Consider the following 16,278-nt stretch of genomic DNA (forward strand, 5'->3'; position numbering starts at 1 on the left):
TGTTTTTCATCATCAAAGATTCATGTTTAGCTTGTCAGGTTTCGTTATGGTCATGAAAAAAAGTAGCATCAATGAAATCATTTCGTCATCGTTTGCCAGGCAAACAAAGCTGCAGGTGTGTCTCAGGCCACGGATCCCAAAGGGAAAAAAGGAAGATAGCTGATGAGAAAAGAGGATTCAAAGAACGGACCGAATCATTTGCTTTCATTATCAATGCAGAATGATTGCCTGCATTTGTGCTTTGTAATGAGAAGCTGTCAAAAAATAAAAAGGAAAAATTTGGAAAGGCATTTTCAGGGAAGGAATGCTAAATATGCTGCCGACATGTAAGCTGGGAGGGAGAGAAAAGTGCGATTCCAGAACTTCTGGATAATTTAGAGGAGAGCATAGATAGATTTAAGAAGTGAATTGCATCTCCATACACCACTATTGCTGATAGTTTGGTTGCTAGCATGGAAACCGTTCATAGATCAAACAGGTAGCGCTCTGATGCAGGGATGGAAACTTTCTGCCCCTTTCTCCCCAACTTTCTGCCATTATCCTGAAAATCTAAATCCCACCAAGGAGCGCTGGTGATGGAGGATGTGAGATTTCAGGGTTAGAGAGCTCTGCTCTGATGATGTCACTTCCTGCTTGGTTCCTCAATCAGCTCCTCCCAACAGAAACACGTCCACCATAGAAAGATTCCTTTATCCTGTTCTATCATTTCATCAATGCTTCAAAACCTAAAGCGCGTGGTGAAGAGCGGCGAAGCTGTGCGTGGTGAGAGCATTCACTGCTGCTCCATCACCTCATGCTGCTATGTGACATTTGCTCCTGGATAAACATTAAATCACGCTTATTACATAATTAAGCCCATATAGTCTTTTTCTATAGTGGGCTAATACACGTAGAGCTGTGTTGCCATACGAGGCTAATAGAAGACTTTTACATTTTTGCGGCTCCAGACAGATTTAAATTTTGTTTTTTTGGTCCAATATGGCTCTTTGAGCAGTTTGGGTTGCCGACCCCTGAGCTGGAGGAAGTGTCTGCAGAGTTAAGAGTCCTGCAGCCGTTTCCATCCTACAGCCGACAGAGAGAAGGAGAATCACAGATATTTACAACACAGACACAACTCCAGACTAAAGCTGCGTGTATTTAAGGGACCCTCTTTAAATCAACAGTAAATGCACTGTATGCGCAGTACATCAATGTTACCATGGTAACCAAGGTAAACACTGCGTGAGAGAGATGCTGCCAGCAGGGCCCAACCAGCAGACCCTTTGAGGACGGCTCATGCCAGCCAACTTGCACGAACGCTGACATCTGTGGGCCACAACTGTGACACGCCCCCCCCACCCCCAACCCCACCAAAGCCTCATTGTGAGGATTATTTCTGGAGGGCTGAATAGCTATAGCTCTGTTCTGAAGAGGAGGAGGAAGTGGCTGACCACACACTAGCATTACCCCGACATTGCCCAGGCCTGCATCAGTCATTCTGCTTCCTCTATGGCTTCAGTGGATATTTGTGGATCGCTTCCTATGATTTCATCTTTTAGAACAAAAACAAACAAGTGTTTGTTCCTGAAAGAACGAAAGTCTACATAAAGCATCAAAGAAAAACACCTGACCACATTTGGTCCTTTATCGTATAGAAAGATCTGCAGATGCTGCAGCACCCAGATGTTCTGTTGGGTTTAGGTCTGCGGAGCCTGGAGGCCATGATTCCCTTTATCTTCTGCTCCCATCGGTGAGCAGATCAAAGCCATGCAGTCCGTTTCTAATGGTCAGCTCTGAGACATGAAGGCCACTGGACCACTGGGGGTCACTGCATAAGGTAAGCCAGACAGGAAGTCCCTCTGGTTCGTTTCAAAATAAAAGAGGTTGCTTTCCAGATGCATGAAATAAACAGATCCAGCTTTCCTAGAGTGACCACCTTTTTACTGAAATCTATCAGAATAATCGTGATGAATCAATTATTAAAAGTCAAACAAATCATTCAGCATTTTCTACAAGAGCCACCCACTGACGGCAGAAATAAAGCCCAACTCTACCAATTCATCTTTTTTAAATCTGAAATGCTAAATTTATATTTTATACAAGATACTTTCATATATTTATTTTGCTCAAAGTTTCTCTTCTAAGTGGGTCGCTCTGTCAGCTAAAGGTATGTTTGAGTCTACTAGAGAGTTTACTCCAGTTAACGAATAATAGATTACTAAATTAGTTGATGATTATTTTAATAATCGATTCGACACGATTAATCCGATTGTTTCAGCCCTAATTCCCACTGTCGCCATATACTTGCTGGGTATCAAAGGCTGTGGCCAAAATTCTGGAATCTACGCAACAAATTATCTTCTGTTACAACAAGTTGAAGAAATTGCTGCAAACTTATGAATTAAATAGAAAACTGCTTTAACAAACTGAGATAAAGAGCCATTGTTTTAAAGCAGAATTACACTAAAATGTATTTATTGATAATCTGGATTTATTGGATTGAGTTCATTTCTTTCTTTACTGGATTTGTTGGTTTTGTTAAATCCTTCAGAGAAAATTAGTAAGGAACAAACACTTCAGCGATCCTGTCATTGATGCTAAACCTGAGAAAAAGGATCAAAGAACATCTTGTTAACTGATGAAAATGGAATTAGTTCTTAATGTTGATGAGCAGATCTTTCAGTGTCTGATCTGATACTTGATCAGAAGCAGCAAAGATAATTTAAGCTCAATCGACTAAAGTGGGGCGTACACTGTGCGATATTTTAAATTGTTGAACGCAGCTACAGCTCAAACTGTGAAAGCGCAGGGTTTAAAATTTCACAGCTCACGATGTTTGTTCTCTCACTGGGACTAACACCTCTACCAACAACAGATAAAAGATCTAAAGCATCCAGAATGGGTTTCATCTAAAGCTTCATCATAAACCGGATGAATTTATTAACAATCTATTTGCTTAGAGGACCTTCTATAAATAAATAATAATCATTATTGTTGTAAAAGTTGAACAGTGATATAGTTATCATTAATTCATTCTGTGATGGTTTTAGATTTTAAACTCCAGCATCCTTCAGTGCTTTGTTCAGCTGTAGAAAAAGAATAGAAATAGAAAGAAAGGATAGAAATTTAACTTTATTGATCTCATAATGGAGGAATTAACCGTGCATTTAACCCATCCCCTCTGGGAGCAGTGCCATTGTGCGGCACCCGGGGAGCAGTGTGGGGTTAAGGGTCTTGCTCAGGGACCCAGAGTGGCAGTCTGTGGGTACTTGCAGCCTTCTCAGAGCAGAAGCGCACTGCTCTAACCACCAAGGCCATCACTCCCCTTGGCATGATCTGCCTCACACAAAGCAAACACTCTGCTCCCCTGGTTTCCAGACAAGCACCGGGACACAATCTGGATTCTCACTTTCTTTAGCGAACCTCCCTCAAGTCCTCTCCCCAGCTTCCTGCTTCGGATTCAGATCATAAATATGAAGGAGGCTCCTGCCTCCTAGACAAAGGAGGGGTCCCTGTCAAAACACAGAGGCGTGCTAAAGACTGTCCCCAGAGACTGTCAGTAGGAGGACAACACCCCAGCCACTTTGGAGCGGTCTCCACTGGGAAGGCAGCCATGATGGTTCTATGATTCCTGCCTGTAACCGAGGAGGATTTACCATTACTAGGCAGGTGCCTAGGGCCCCTAGTTCCTGGGGGCCACATGAAACTCTGTTTCCATGTATGGTTAATACAACTATTCCTTATTTGAGCACATTAATTATGTTTTGAAAAAAATCCTTTGACTAAAATGCCATCAGAATGCTGATAATAATAGGTATGTCTCAGTGTGTCTCACTTTGATTTCTAAAAAGCTCCTAGCGCCAAATCTAGAGACTTTTTTCTGCTACTGGAGACTTTGGAGAGAACATCTAAAAGCAGCGAACTCTGCTCTCCAGAGCGAGTAGATTGGTAACCCCGCCTCCTGCTCTCCTCTATCTTGTCTGCTGTCATGATTCATGCAGCTATTATTTCATCCAAATGAAAAATGGAGAACAGAGAAGCAGATCATGGCTTGTCTACAGTGAAAAGAAGGACTGGGTTATTTACTTTGGCCTTTTTGGAAACACAGGAAGGAGCAATCAGCTAAGTGAGCTTAGTGCTTGGAAAAAATCTTTCATTCCTTTAGAGACAGCATGAAAAGTCAGCTGAGTACAAAACATAGAGAGGAAAACAAGAAGAAAAGGGACAAGAAGAGAGGGACACAACCTAGAACAGATAATGGATGTCTATTCTATTAACATTTCTCTATCTGTAGAAGTTCAGAGGGCCCCCTGCCTGTCTTTGCCTAGGGCCCCACATTTCCTGAATCCTCCCCTGGCTTTAACCAGCAACTACAACACTTGAGCGGCACAAAGCATCTCCCAGGAAGATGCTCCCTGTGGGGACGGTTCAGCAGGCATCAACAGGTTGCTGGTTTGAGGTTTTAAACTGCTACACACCACAGAAATGTTCCTAGAAGCCGCTTCTACAGGATAAACTCTTAATGAGACGCAGACGGGAGTGACCTGAGATTTCTACATCGCTCGGATCAGAGCAGAACAGAAATCCTTACTCCTCCCCAACCCGTTGCTGAACACGTCAGTCAGCTGGCAGAAAACAGGCTACTTTCATAGAAATGTAAAATTAGAATGAAGAGTGTTTCCCTCCTGAATTGTTACTTGATGTTTCAATTTCAAACTACCGGTAATGATTTAATTTAAAGCAATTATCTACTTTAACAAGACAGAAAAATGATCCCTGATGGTGAATTGAAAGCGCTCCACGCCTGACTGTGCTAATGCCAAAATACAACAGTCCTCTTTTTCAACAGGGACTGTTGGTCTAATTAAAGGCATTTTAAAAATGAGCTCAGGAAATGGTGTTTGTAAACAGCCACAGGGTTCCTGCAGCAGAGGAGCGGAAATGATGTCAGCTCTGAAAACCTGTCAGCGCTTCCAACCACAGCCTCACACCAACACACACACAAAATGACAAATTTCCTTGTATTCTTAGAATCAGGGAGGCAAATCCCACTCCTATCAACCACCTTTCCTTCATGCCCAGAGAGCAAAATAATAAACCAGTTAGTGTACTGGTTTTACAGAAACAAGTACAAATGTAGGAGAGGGAAAAGGAAGTAGCAGAAAATTAGCTGTGCAGTGGGAAGAACAAATTAAGGCTGTGCACCTAACAGAACAATAGCAGCGTGCTACAAAGGAAGCTCTGAGGGAGGCTTTATTTCTAGGACCAGCCAAGCAGCCATTCAGAGGAACTGGTTCTCGGGACACTGGGGGGAGAATGAGCCAGAAAAAAAGGGCAGATGAAGCCAAGTTAGCAGCGAACTGATGCCTGCTGACCGCTTCTGTGAGATGAGCTTTAAAAACATTATTTCCTCTATAATCTCTTCAAGGTTAGAGAACTCGGTATCATTCATAACAGGAAGGGATCAAAGGGTCGTTTTCCAGGGTGATCAGTTACACCTGCAACTTTGCTTCCCAGCATGTTTTATTTTATTTCATTATTTAAAGGAAAAGTCCGCTCATATTCACAATTTAAACTTCTGAAAGTTCTTTAAATCTGAAATTATTCCATCCTGTTCAATAAATGATCAGTGTTTTTAATTTTTTTTAAATTTTTAAAGCTGCTTCACAGAAACACGAAGAAGCAGGGGTTTTTAACTGGAGGAACTGAAGACAAAATGAAACCAAAAACTCTGGTGATTTCCAGTCTATTAAGACATCAATTAGCGGCACCCACTTTAATGTACTTTTAAATATAAAAAATAACATTTTAATTTCTTCTTTTGTGTAGGATGTTTTAGTCAAATTAATAAAAAACTTGAACTATTCCCAACTACAACTTTGAAAAGATCTGATCATCTGATCAGTACAGACTTAGTTTGATAAGTTACTAATGTATTACAATAATGATAATAGTTGCTCATTTCACTATATGATCTATATGCCAGTAAAACTCTAATAGTATTTCCATGCAACCATTAAATGTGGTTAACTGCCCAAACAGAGGCTGTAAAATGAATGCAAACTAAAAGTTTCTTTATCCAGACCCACAGAGCATCATTCTAGCATCTCTGTTCACAGTGAAGCCAAAGCAGATCATCATTAACGCTGAACCTTTAATCGTTTGTTCACTGCAAGCTGCTGCTACCGCCAGGCCAGAACAAACCACACCGGAAAACAATGCCAGAGTGAACTTATTCAAACGGTGACTCATCTCTTTACTCTCCTCTTCCTCCAGCAGCCTCTGTGACCTTAAACATCGGTCGGTTTAGGACCTCTGCTGCAGGTTGACTCTTTTACAGATTGAATAAATCTTAAATCCTGGCTTTTACCCAGTAATATTTCATAGGGTGTACACCTTGGTGTATTGCATCAGCATTGTAGGGGGGGCCCGGTGGCATCCTCCCCCAGAAAATGTTTAAATGTAGACTGAAATGCTATTTCCTGTATTTTTTTACTTTTTGTCTTTGTTGCAATACTACTTTAGTCCTGATTATGGGAAGTCTGTGTACTTGACTAGAGGTGGAAGAGGAAGACATGAGATCATTTTAGGTGCAATATTAGGTTTCATAGCTTCACTCAATCAATCTTACTGCTAAAAGTGAAACTTGATTATTAAATGACGTTAACGTTAGCAGATGTCCCCCCCACCCACCATTCCACAGACAGTATTGTTCCAAAGAAAAGAAAACACCCTCCAAAATCATCCTACACTTACCAGGCTTACTTTTACACTTTTCAAAGTTGTAAGCTGACCTGCTTGCAAACAGCGCAGCGTGCCCGTTCCCCCGGATGAAGTTGTCCGCAGGGACATTAGATATTCAACCATATTCCAGGGAAAAACTAGGGCGCACCAAAGCCGTTCAACCCATAAACAGGGCATACAAATTCTAATATTTTTAGCAAAGGCCGTACAATCTACGCCCGTGTGCTGCTAGCTAAAAGCCTGATACAGACAGTAGAAATATTACAGTCAAACTAAATATTTAATACATTTAAGTTATGTAGGGATAACTGTGACATTAGCAGTTTTTCCAAGCATTTAGGAAGAGTTCAAAGCACAGGTAAAGGCATAGCAGCAGTGAGAGCATCCAGTGGGATATTAGCTTTATTATTAACTCTTTTGTTTTTCCCCCTTCTTCTGCTCTAATATGTTGTTTTTTATTTTTTACATTATTTAGTCTTATGATTTTATCCTGCCTCTTCTGTCTATTTGTTTTGCCAAAGTCTCATTAAATTTCTCCACCGAGGGACAATAAAGGCATGACTTCTACAAATCGTTGAGCATGTTGCTGCAGTATTTTACCCCTTTTTTTCCCTTTCTGCTCATTTCCTGTCTGCACAATCAATAAGATAAAAACATAAATGCTAAAAATGAGTCTTCTCTTTATCCAGCAGGCAACAGCTTCAAAAAGCAGCAAAGGGGCCAGATAAACACCACAACTTCCAGCTATAGATGACCCAAACTTCAGAATTAGTCAAACAGAGTTATAAGAAGTCCCCAGGAGGCAAAACGTGACCAGAAAAATTAGTAATTTCTTAAATATTATTACCAGAAAGTAACGTTCACCCTGTTAATAATATAGTAACATTCCTTCAGCATCTTATTCTTCAAAAACCCTCCGAAAACCACAGCTGATAGAAAATCCCAGGCAGATCATCATATCACACATTCATCATGCAGCCCTGACTCCCACTTAGAAATAATCCCAATCCAAGGCTTCTTCTCTTGTTTTTGGTCCTGATGCGACTGAAGTGATGCAGGAAAGATTTTTTCTAATGTCCTCAATTGTATTTATATCTACCAGAGAGAAGATTACATAATAGTCCCACCAAGGATTCCTTCATGGCTAAATTCACATCCTTGTCAGCGTCAGGGAAGAATAAATAATGGCCTTAAAAAATCCTGCCTTTAGTTTTACCTTTTGTTTACATTTTATTCAGAATTTTAACCAGCCGAAGCCGAGCTATGCAACTTGGGGGGGAAAAAAAGAGGATTTATCATCTTAAGTGCAAAATGTTTATAGATTTAAGACTATTTTGGATAATTTTGCTCTCAGATGGATGTTGGCATGTGTTAGAGATTAAGCTGATGATAAATCAGTTACTATATTCACTCAGTATACATTTATTTCAATAATCTACTAAACATGATTAGTCAGATTAATTTCAGATCTGGTTTAAATGTCAGTTTTTGGTGGAAGTATCTAAAATCCTCACATTTTAATGAGCTTGTTTAGCAGAGATAATGATACATTAAATAGGAAGCAATCTATTTATGAGCTGCAGGATGGAAACATGAAGGCAGATTGAAACTGAAAGTAGAAATACGATCCAGCCTGCTTCATTTTCTCTGCCGAAGCTTCTAGTTGCTTCTCTCATAATTGATCATCGTGGAATGAATCTAAGCAGATGTCAGTCACTCTAAGCTTCACAGGAAAACTCCACACTGAAGATGATGCTGAGGAACCAGCAGGCCTCTACTAACCCCTCCCAATGTATAACACATCAGTCCAACACCTCAGCATCACTTCAAAAACATGTTCATCTTTCATCAAACAAGCGCCACAAATGATATCAGCATATATATGGGAGCCATCAGGGAGTCCAGGGACACGTCGGTGGGACAACTGTCCATCAAAATTTAGCAATGGTTGTTTTTTTTCAAACTTTTTTGCAGAATCTGGTATTTCAAGTTATGAAGAAGCCTCTCCGCTTTTGAGACCACAGTATTCTTATATTTAAAAGATTTAAAAGCGTACATTTTAGGCTTAATATTGGCTTGTTTTCAGAGATTTCCTTGTATGCAGAGGGGGCGTGTCATAGTCTGTTTCTAAGCCAGATTGTTTCCTTTGTTATTGCCCCTGCCCTCCAAGCAAACAGCATGGCTAAAGTTAGGCAGCAAAATGACCGGTGTATCAATATTCACTAAATGTTCGTCGCAAAGATTGTTGCAGACGAGCTGAACACAGGGTGTTACGCTGAGAGCTTTCTGAAGTATTTCAGACCAGCTGGATGCTTTTGAAGACGAGCTGCACTGCATCTGAAGACGATCGAACGGAGCCAATATGAAAACGAAGAAGAATATACTGGATTAGTGTCAGACGAGTTGGACTGGATGATATCAGAGGCTATATTGATAGTAACTTTTGATGGGGAAGATGACAGAGAAATGATGAAAATCCATAACTTTGACTGTAAATGCTACATGAGAAGAAAAGAGAACTCTGAGTGGAAGAAAGTCCTGTAGCAAGAAGCTTTCTCATGTTGCAGCTTTCTCACATGCAGCTGGATTCTTTAGCTGTGCAGACGCAAACTTACGAGATCCACAAAAAAGCAAAGAGTGAACGGGCCCTTATTAATTGCTTCTTTGGTAAATATTGGTAAGTGTTTCTAGATGTTGGAGATCGGCCTGTTTTCCAGTGTATTCCTGTTTCTCTGACTGTGTCTAACTGGATGTGCTCTCTTCATCCTCTGGCATGGGAGCTGGCTCGGAGCTCGTCTGCCTGGCTGTGTGTTTCCTGGACGGGGCCGCCTTCTATAGCTGCTTTTTCTATCTCTGCTTCTGTCTCCTTGAACCCCAGTGGGCCTCAGCAGATGGCCGCTCACACTGAGCCTGGTTCTGCTGGAGGTTTCTTCCTGTTCAAAGGGAGTTTTTCCTCTCCACTGTCGCTATAAGCATGCTTAGTTTGAGGGATTGCTGAAGAGTCAATGAGTTGATGCAATCAGCTGGTTTTTCCTTAGATAGAAAACTTTGAATCAATCTGACTGGATGATCTGGTGAACTGGAAAGTGACCTGAGATGACATGTGTTGTGAAGTGCACTATAGAAATAAACTGAACTAAATTGAAAATTTGTAAATCACATTTTCCAAATCAGTGAAAAAGTCTAAATATACCAGAATCCACTTGTGTCATTAGTTTCAGTGTTGGGTCACATATTGGTGCTTAAATATTATTTATTTTAGCTGAAGAAGCTCTTCATAATATTTAATTCAAAATAACAACATTTGATTTTGACACATTTTACTCAGATTTATGGAGCATTTTCAATTAAAAGTCAGTGTTTTGCTGCTTCCACGATACAACCAAATCTATTTTTGTGTGGTGTTAAGGGTCTTTGCTCAGGGACCCACAGTGGCAGGCTGTGGGAGTGGGTTTGAACTTAGAACCTCTGGGATCCAAGCACGATGCCCTAACCAATAGACCTATCTGTAATCTTGAGAAACTTGATTAAAATACTGTCATTAGTATATATTAGTAAGGAGGAAAACATAAATATGCATAATAAAGAAGGTTATAAACTAAAGGATGCCATCCAGAGACACCTGTATTTTATCCTGATGAAATGTTATAGAACAAAATAGGAAAACAACAAGGATGAAAAAGTCTGGACAGGATCTTTACACCTCCATATTAAAATCAGCTAGAATGTTGCCTGCAGCATCACAGAAGCACGACGGTGGCTCCAACCTCATCTCTATATTAGGTCTGATACCGGCAGTTAAATCAATATGATATCATCATACCCAATGTAGAAACAAAACAACTCTCCAAAATTAGAGAAGAACCACAGAACCCAGCAGCCAGTGCAGCCTGGCGCTAACAATCATCATCAACCATGAGTGCTCATCCTTTACAGGCTGAGAGCTGTTAGGCATTAAAGCTGCATGCTTCCCAGATGCCTTTAACAGGCTCACACTTTGTTTCACTGCCTTCAAGCAGCACAGGAAGGAAAGTTTCTGCAGCGCCTGCAGTGTCCACCTTACAACATCCTGTGTTCAGTCCCGTCTCTAGCTACAAGATGCAATATTTCAACTCATGCAACTAGAGCAGAAATATTTGCTACTCTTGCATCACCGTGATAGAAGCCAGTCTCTGTTTTTAGCCACAGGGGACTGTGTCATGTTTCAATCTGCCACTTAATAAATCATGAGACAAAAATCCAGTCCCAGGAAAAGTTCTAACTATGTTCTGAGCTGCATGGGATGGGCCACTTGAATATTTCATGACTAAACGGTCCATTATACTGCTAAGATCTAGGCCAAGGCCAAGACTGAATGAAGGGGGGGGGGATAACGGTCCGAGGCCAACAACGCAGAGGGTCAGGGAGGGGGGGGGGGCAGCCATCTGGGTTAATCACTGGAAAACAATAAGCATCTCCGACCATCAGATTTCTGCAGGAGTTTCTGGGCTGGATGATGAGCTAAAACAAAAAAAACAGCCTTATTTGTGTTTTTCCTTCTGCAGTTTATTAAGATCAAAGTGATGCCTGCAAAGACAAGCAGGGGGGGAAATGACGCCCTAATGTGGATCAAGTTAGGTTCAACTCCACAGCTAGCCAGGTTATGGTTAGCTGTTAGCCAATAAACTTAGCTAAAGTTTACTTTAAAGGGATGTTTTGGTGACTGAAGCTCGTATTTGGAGGCCAGAGTTGTGCTTTGACTCAGCTCCTCCTCAGAAATGCGAGTCAACACTTGACAGCGTCACATTGCGGGGCGCTAATCCCCCTGAGGCCTCCGAGTCCCCGGCCTCAATTTGACGGCCCGGGCCCCTGACAGCGCCTAATATCGGTCAGCTGTAAACGGCTTACAGGCCGGTCCCCGCCTCCTTACCCGCCTCCGGTTTACTCACAGCTAATAATGCGGCGTTAAAGCTAGCAGGACAGGCTAACTGAAGAACCCACCTCGGTTGTCGAGGTCGTAACCGACCACAACAAAGTAGTCTGCGAGCCGGGCCATGTTCGGAGCTCAGGGCGACGGGCCGCTCTCACTCAATCCTCTCGTCTCTGGGCCGTCAGGAGTCCAGTTACGTACTGCCGGCGATACAAACATCATGGGAGACAGTAGCATCCTTCCAGCTGCACTCCGCCGCCATACTGTCAATTTGCCTTGCCCTGACAGCCGAGAGAGGCGCGCATGCGCAGTGAGGAGCGACAGGGAGGGGCTGCTCAGCAAGAATGTCCCATGAGAAGTGGGGGGGGGGGCAATTAGAGAGCAAAGCCTGTGATTAAAGCAGCTTCCACTGAGCCACACAGGCAGAGGTGACGGTTAATGGCGGGTTGCAATCTAAGGTCCTCTAAAATAAATGAAGAAAAAAAAAAAAGACACATGGAGAAAACAAACAGAAACACTTCTTTATTACACATAAGTAAAGAAATAAAAGAGTACATTTCAATAACAGAACTACTACTATGTCAATACTATGTTAATATGTTAATACTTGAACATCATAAAGATCAGTGTTGCACCGATACCAGTATCGGGTGGGCCCGGGGCTCCGATCCAGCTCTAAAATAGTGGTATCGATATTGGCGAGTACCGACAAATAGGGCATTTTGAGAGTTTATTCAACTATTGTCACCCATTCCAGGTAGGCAATAAAAACTGGATTCACTTTGTTTTAGTCTTTTTCCTGCTTCACAAAGGTAGGCAGCAGCTTGACAAAGCCATGATGGCAATTATTTTACATCCAAGTAGTATGAAGTTCTTCATATACACACATCAATTTCAAACAGATGGTATCGGTATGGGCCAATACTGCACAGCCAGGTATCAGGGCCAAAAAATGGCATCATTGCAACACTAATAAAAATGATCTGATTATATTATTTGGACTTATTGACTGCACTAACCTGCGATGTGTCTTCTTTGTTTGCCTTTTTAGTTCTGAAAGGAATCTTCTGCAAACCTCAAGTTTAGCTTTCCAGCAAACACGTCCAGGTGGGACCATATGGGCCTCTCTGGATGGGCTTCAACTGGGCATGGGCTCAGATTGGGCACTGTCGCTGGGGCTCATGTGGGAGAAACCTGAGTTAACTGTCATTTGACTAGCCAGTATCGTAAAGCAACCAAAGTGCTAAACTTATTTCCATTTGGAGTTTTTTGTAAAAGTTGTTCTGTTACAAATTTCTTTAAAAGTACCCTAAATTCAGGGCCCCAGGGGACCCCTTCACCGAGCTAAAACCTCAAACATTTGATAACTTTGAATCTTCAGTGCCTTAAAGCTACAGTGTGTAATTTTCAGCGACATCTAACGTCCAGACTGCAGACCGCATCAACATGAACATCTCCCCCCACCGCTTCTCCCCCCCAACAGTACGGCGAGCGTTACGGGACAAAATGTCTTCCACGACGTCCGCATCACCTACCTTCTCAAGTGATGAGGTTTGTTTACATAGATAATTTTACAGATAGTATTTAATTAGTCTGTGTAGGGTAGAAAGTTCAGTACCGTCTCAGGTCATCTCTCTCAACTTGCCGTAGTTACTTTCGAGCGTAATGGGTGATCTCGCAATCGCTAGTTTGTTGGCTCTGCGCTGCCGTAGCGCAAAGATGTCTGCCTCCATGGCTGCGAGACCCGCTCCTATGTAATTATAAATAACGAATTCTAAGGCAACGCAAATATTAAGGTTAAGAGGCTGAGCTCGTAGATGATGATAAATAACATAGTTATGTATAATATATTACATTTTTGACTGTATATCCCTGTAATTATTACACACTGTAGCTTTAACTGCATATTGACAAAATTTGAGGCAGATGTGTCAAAATCCCTAGGAGGAGTTTGTTAAATATGGACATGAGCGAAAATGAAAAATGAGCAAAAATCACATTTTGAGCCAAAATGGCCGACTCCCTTTGGTTTCTATTCATCAAATTTACTTTTTTCATGATTTGCGGAGATCTCCTTGTGTGCCAAATTTCACTTCTCTGTGACTTACGGTTCTCTCTAACTCACTTAAGGGGGCGCTGTGGAGCCATTTTGGGGTGGCCATTTTGGATTCCATTCTAAAAAAGCGGTTTCACACAGGCACAATCGTTGGAAAAGTTTTGTGAGTTTTTGAATATGATAAGGACTCCAAATCTGATCTTTACGCACTTTATGAGGTTTATATTTGTCAGAGAAACAAAATAGTCATTATATATTCAATTAAAGTCAGGGTGTTATGATCAGCTGGAGATTACAGTGATTATAAGGAGGCATTCCAAACTGAACGTTGCAGAACTTTTCACTGAATCATCAAAATATCAACATAAACATGTAGACTAATGTTTAGCAATCGCTATTATTGCTGAAATGCAAAATCAATATTTTTAGCTGACTGCTGTGAAGGGTATGAATAGATGTTATTAAATCAATGCGGATTATGACATATCGTTTTATTTAAAAGGGGTACTTCTTTGTTATTCCTTTCAGAAATATTTGTCTCCTTGTCTAAAAGAAACAAACTTAATTGTGAAAATATTCTAAATATAGATAATATAAATAATTTTTTTCAATAGATTTGATTGAATTTTCTCTTTTTTGACACAACAGACTTACAGACAACAAACTTAACCTTGTAACTAGTATTTATACTCACTTACATTCACCATTCAAACCTGCATTTGTCTAGTTCAAAAATAAACAAAAGCCTTAAGGTTAAGGTAGAGAAAAATAACAAGGCAATATATAAATAGAAACAGTAGTCATGACATCCACTGAAAACCCCATCAATAATCTCCACCTTCAGTCCCTACGACCCCCGGGTATGGCTCCCATAGATACTCAGAGTCCCGTTATTTGCTCTTGGCAATTCTTTCTTTGCAGCTTCTTTCATCCAGAGTCCCATGGAGGGGGGGGCTCCATGCTCTTCCAGCATAGTGCAATAAATCTACTGGCTTGAAGAAGTCTGTAGTCTATCAATGGAGTTTTCCTCTGCGACTGTTTAACTTCTATTAGATATATTCCTAGAACACAGATTTTAACCTCTAATAGGACTTTCACCTTAAGCAGTTCTGAAAAACACCTAATAACGTCCTTCCAAAACTTCTGGACTTTAAGACATTCCCTAAAACAATAGAGAAGAGTTCCTTTTTCAGATGAACATTTAGTGCACGTATCTGGAATATCACTGGACATATGATGAAGCCTAACTGGTGTTATATAGGTTCTCATAAGCCGTGCCAAGTGTATATAGATAGTTTTGTATGTATTAAAATATTTTCAGCTTACACCCTGGGTTTCCATAGTGAAGCAAAACAAATCTAAAGTTGTTTCTTTGCTTTCACAAAAGGTAATTTTTTGAATTTCCTGTTTAAACATGTTTGTTTAAAATATTTGAAAAGATAAAATCATTACATCTGCCAAGGAGGTTATGTTCTCATAAGCGTTGGTTTTTCTGTCTGTTTTGAAAATAACTAAAAAAGTTAAGGATGAATTTAGCTAAAGTGTTCAGAGGAGGTGCGAACATTGACTGACAACAAATGATCAAATTTCGGTGACCATCTGGATCCCAGGGTCAGGGAATGAGCGACTTGGTGGAGGTCTGCGATCTCTGAGTGCTAATTGATGCACACAGAGAAGATGTTTTTAAAAGCTCATATAACAGAACTCCTATTTATGTTGAAAAAAACTATGACTTTCACAATTGTTTTTTAAATACTCTTTAAAGTTTGAATTCAAAAAACAAAAAGGTTAGTCTTAGTACTTCAGAGAAAAACTAAGTCAGGAAAATCCTATTGAGATACAGCATCTATTTTTCCAGCATCATAAACACAGATTAAGACATTTTTAATCATTGTTATAAAAGTTAATGGATGAAAAAAGGGTATTTAGATAGATTAATAGAAAATATAATTTTTTAGATTTATTTATATTTAAGGCAACACCATACATCACCAAAGAAAATCCCTATATAACACAGTTACACATCTTTTTGCTTCAGAGAAGCTTTAGGAAATGCTTTTCAAACATGAAGACAAGGAAGTGCCTGAAGATTAAAAACAGGAGAAAAAAAAGCAGCTGAGAAACTATTTAGGTGGAAATTAGTAGCATCTGAGACAAATGAAGGTAAAGGAAGCTGAGGGGGGAGAATAATATTCAGGAGCCTAATTCACTGAAACACAGGAAATAAAAGTAAAAAAAAAAATAAGCATGAAAACTAGTATAGCAGCACAAAATAGAAAACATAAACAGCCACCCCAAAAGTTCCCAACTGGGGATTATGATTATTATGTCAAAGTGTCTGGAATATTAAAGAACGTTAAGCATATATGTAGTTTTTTCAAAAATATTTTTGTAATTTTTTTATTACAATATATACATCAATTCAAAAGAGACAGATGTTTAAAAAAAATTGTCAGATAAAAAAACAAAACATTTTGATCTGATAAATGGACCTCTTCTTTGTTAAATATGACTTTAAAACATATCACTGTGGTTAACAGTTCAAAATATTTTTGGATGCAAAAGACAGAAACAAAACTTTAGAAAAAAA

At 40.3% G+C, this 16,278-nt stretch overlaps 1 protein-coding gene across 1 annotated transcript in view; it reads right to left on the reverse strand.

Annotated features, from left to right (window-relative positions):
• The window catches only part of sbf1 (SET binding factor 1), a 73,187-nt gene extending 61,279 nt beyond the window's left edge, over window positions 1-11,908 (reverse strand). The window contains exon 1 of the mRNA XM_015396682.1: window positions 11,704-11,908. Within this exon, the coding sequence (XP_015252168.1) occupies window positions 11,704-11,758 (55 nt within the window). The 5' untranslated portion in view covers window positions 11,759-11,908. The remainder of the gene's footprint in view (window positions 1-11,703) is intronic.
• Between the last annotated feature and the right edge of the window lie 4,370 nt (window positions 11,909-16,278).

The sequence above is a fragment of the Cyprinodon variegatus genome, unplaced genomic scaffold, assembly GCF_000732505.1.
Source record: "Cyprinodon variegatus isolate N-32 unplaced genomic scaffold, C_variegatus-1.0 Scaffold813, whole genome shotgun sequence".
Classification (NCBI taxonomy): Eukaryota; Metazoa; Chordata; class Actinopteri; order Cyprinodontiformes; family Cyprinodontidae; genus Cyprinodon; species Cyprinodon variegatus.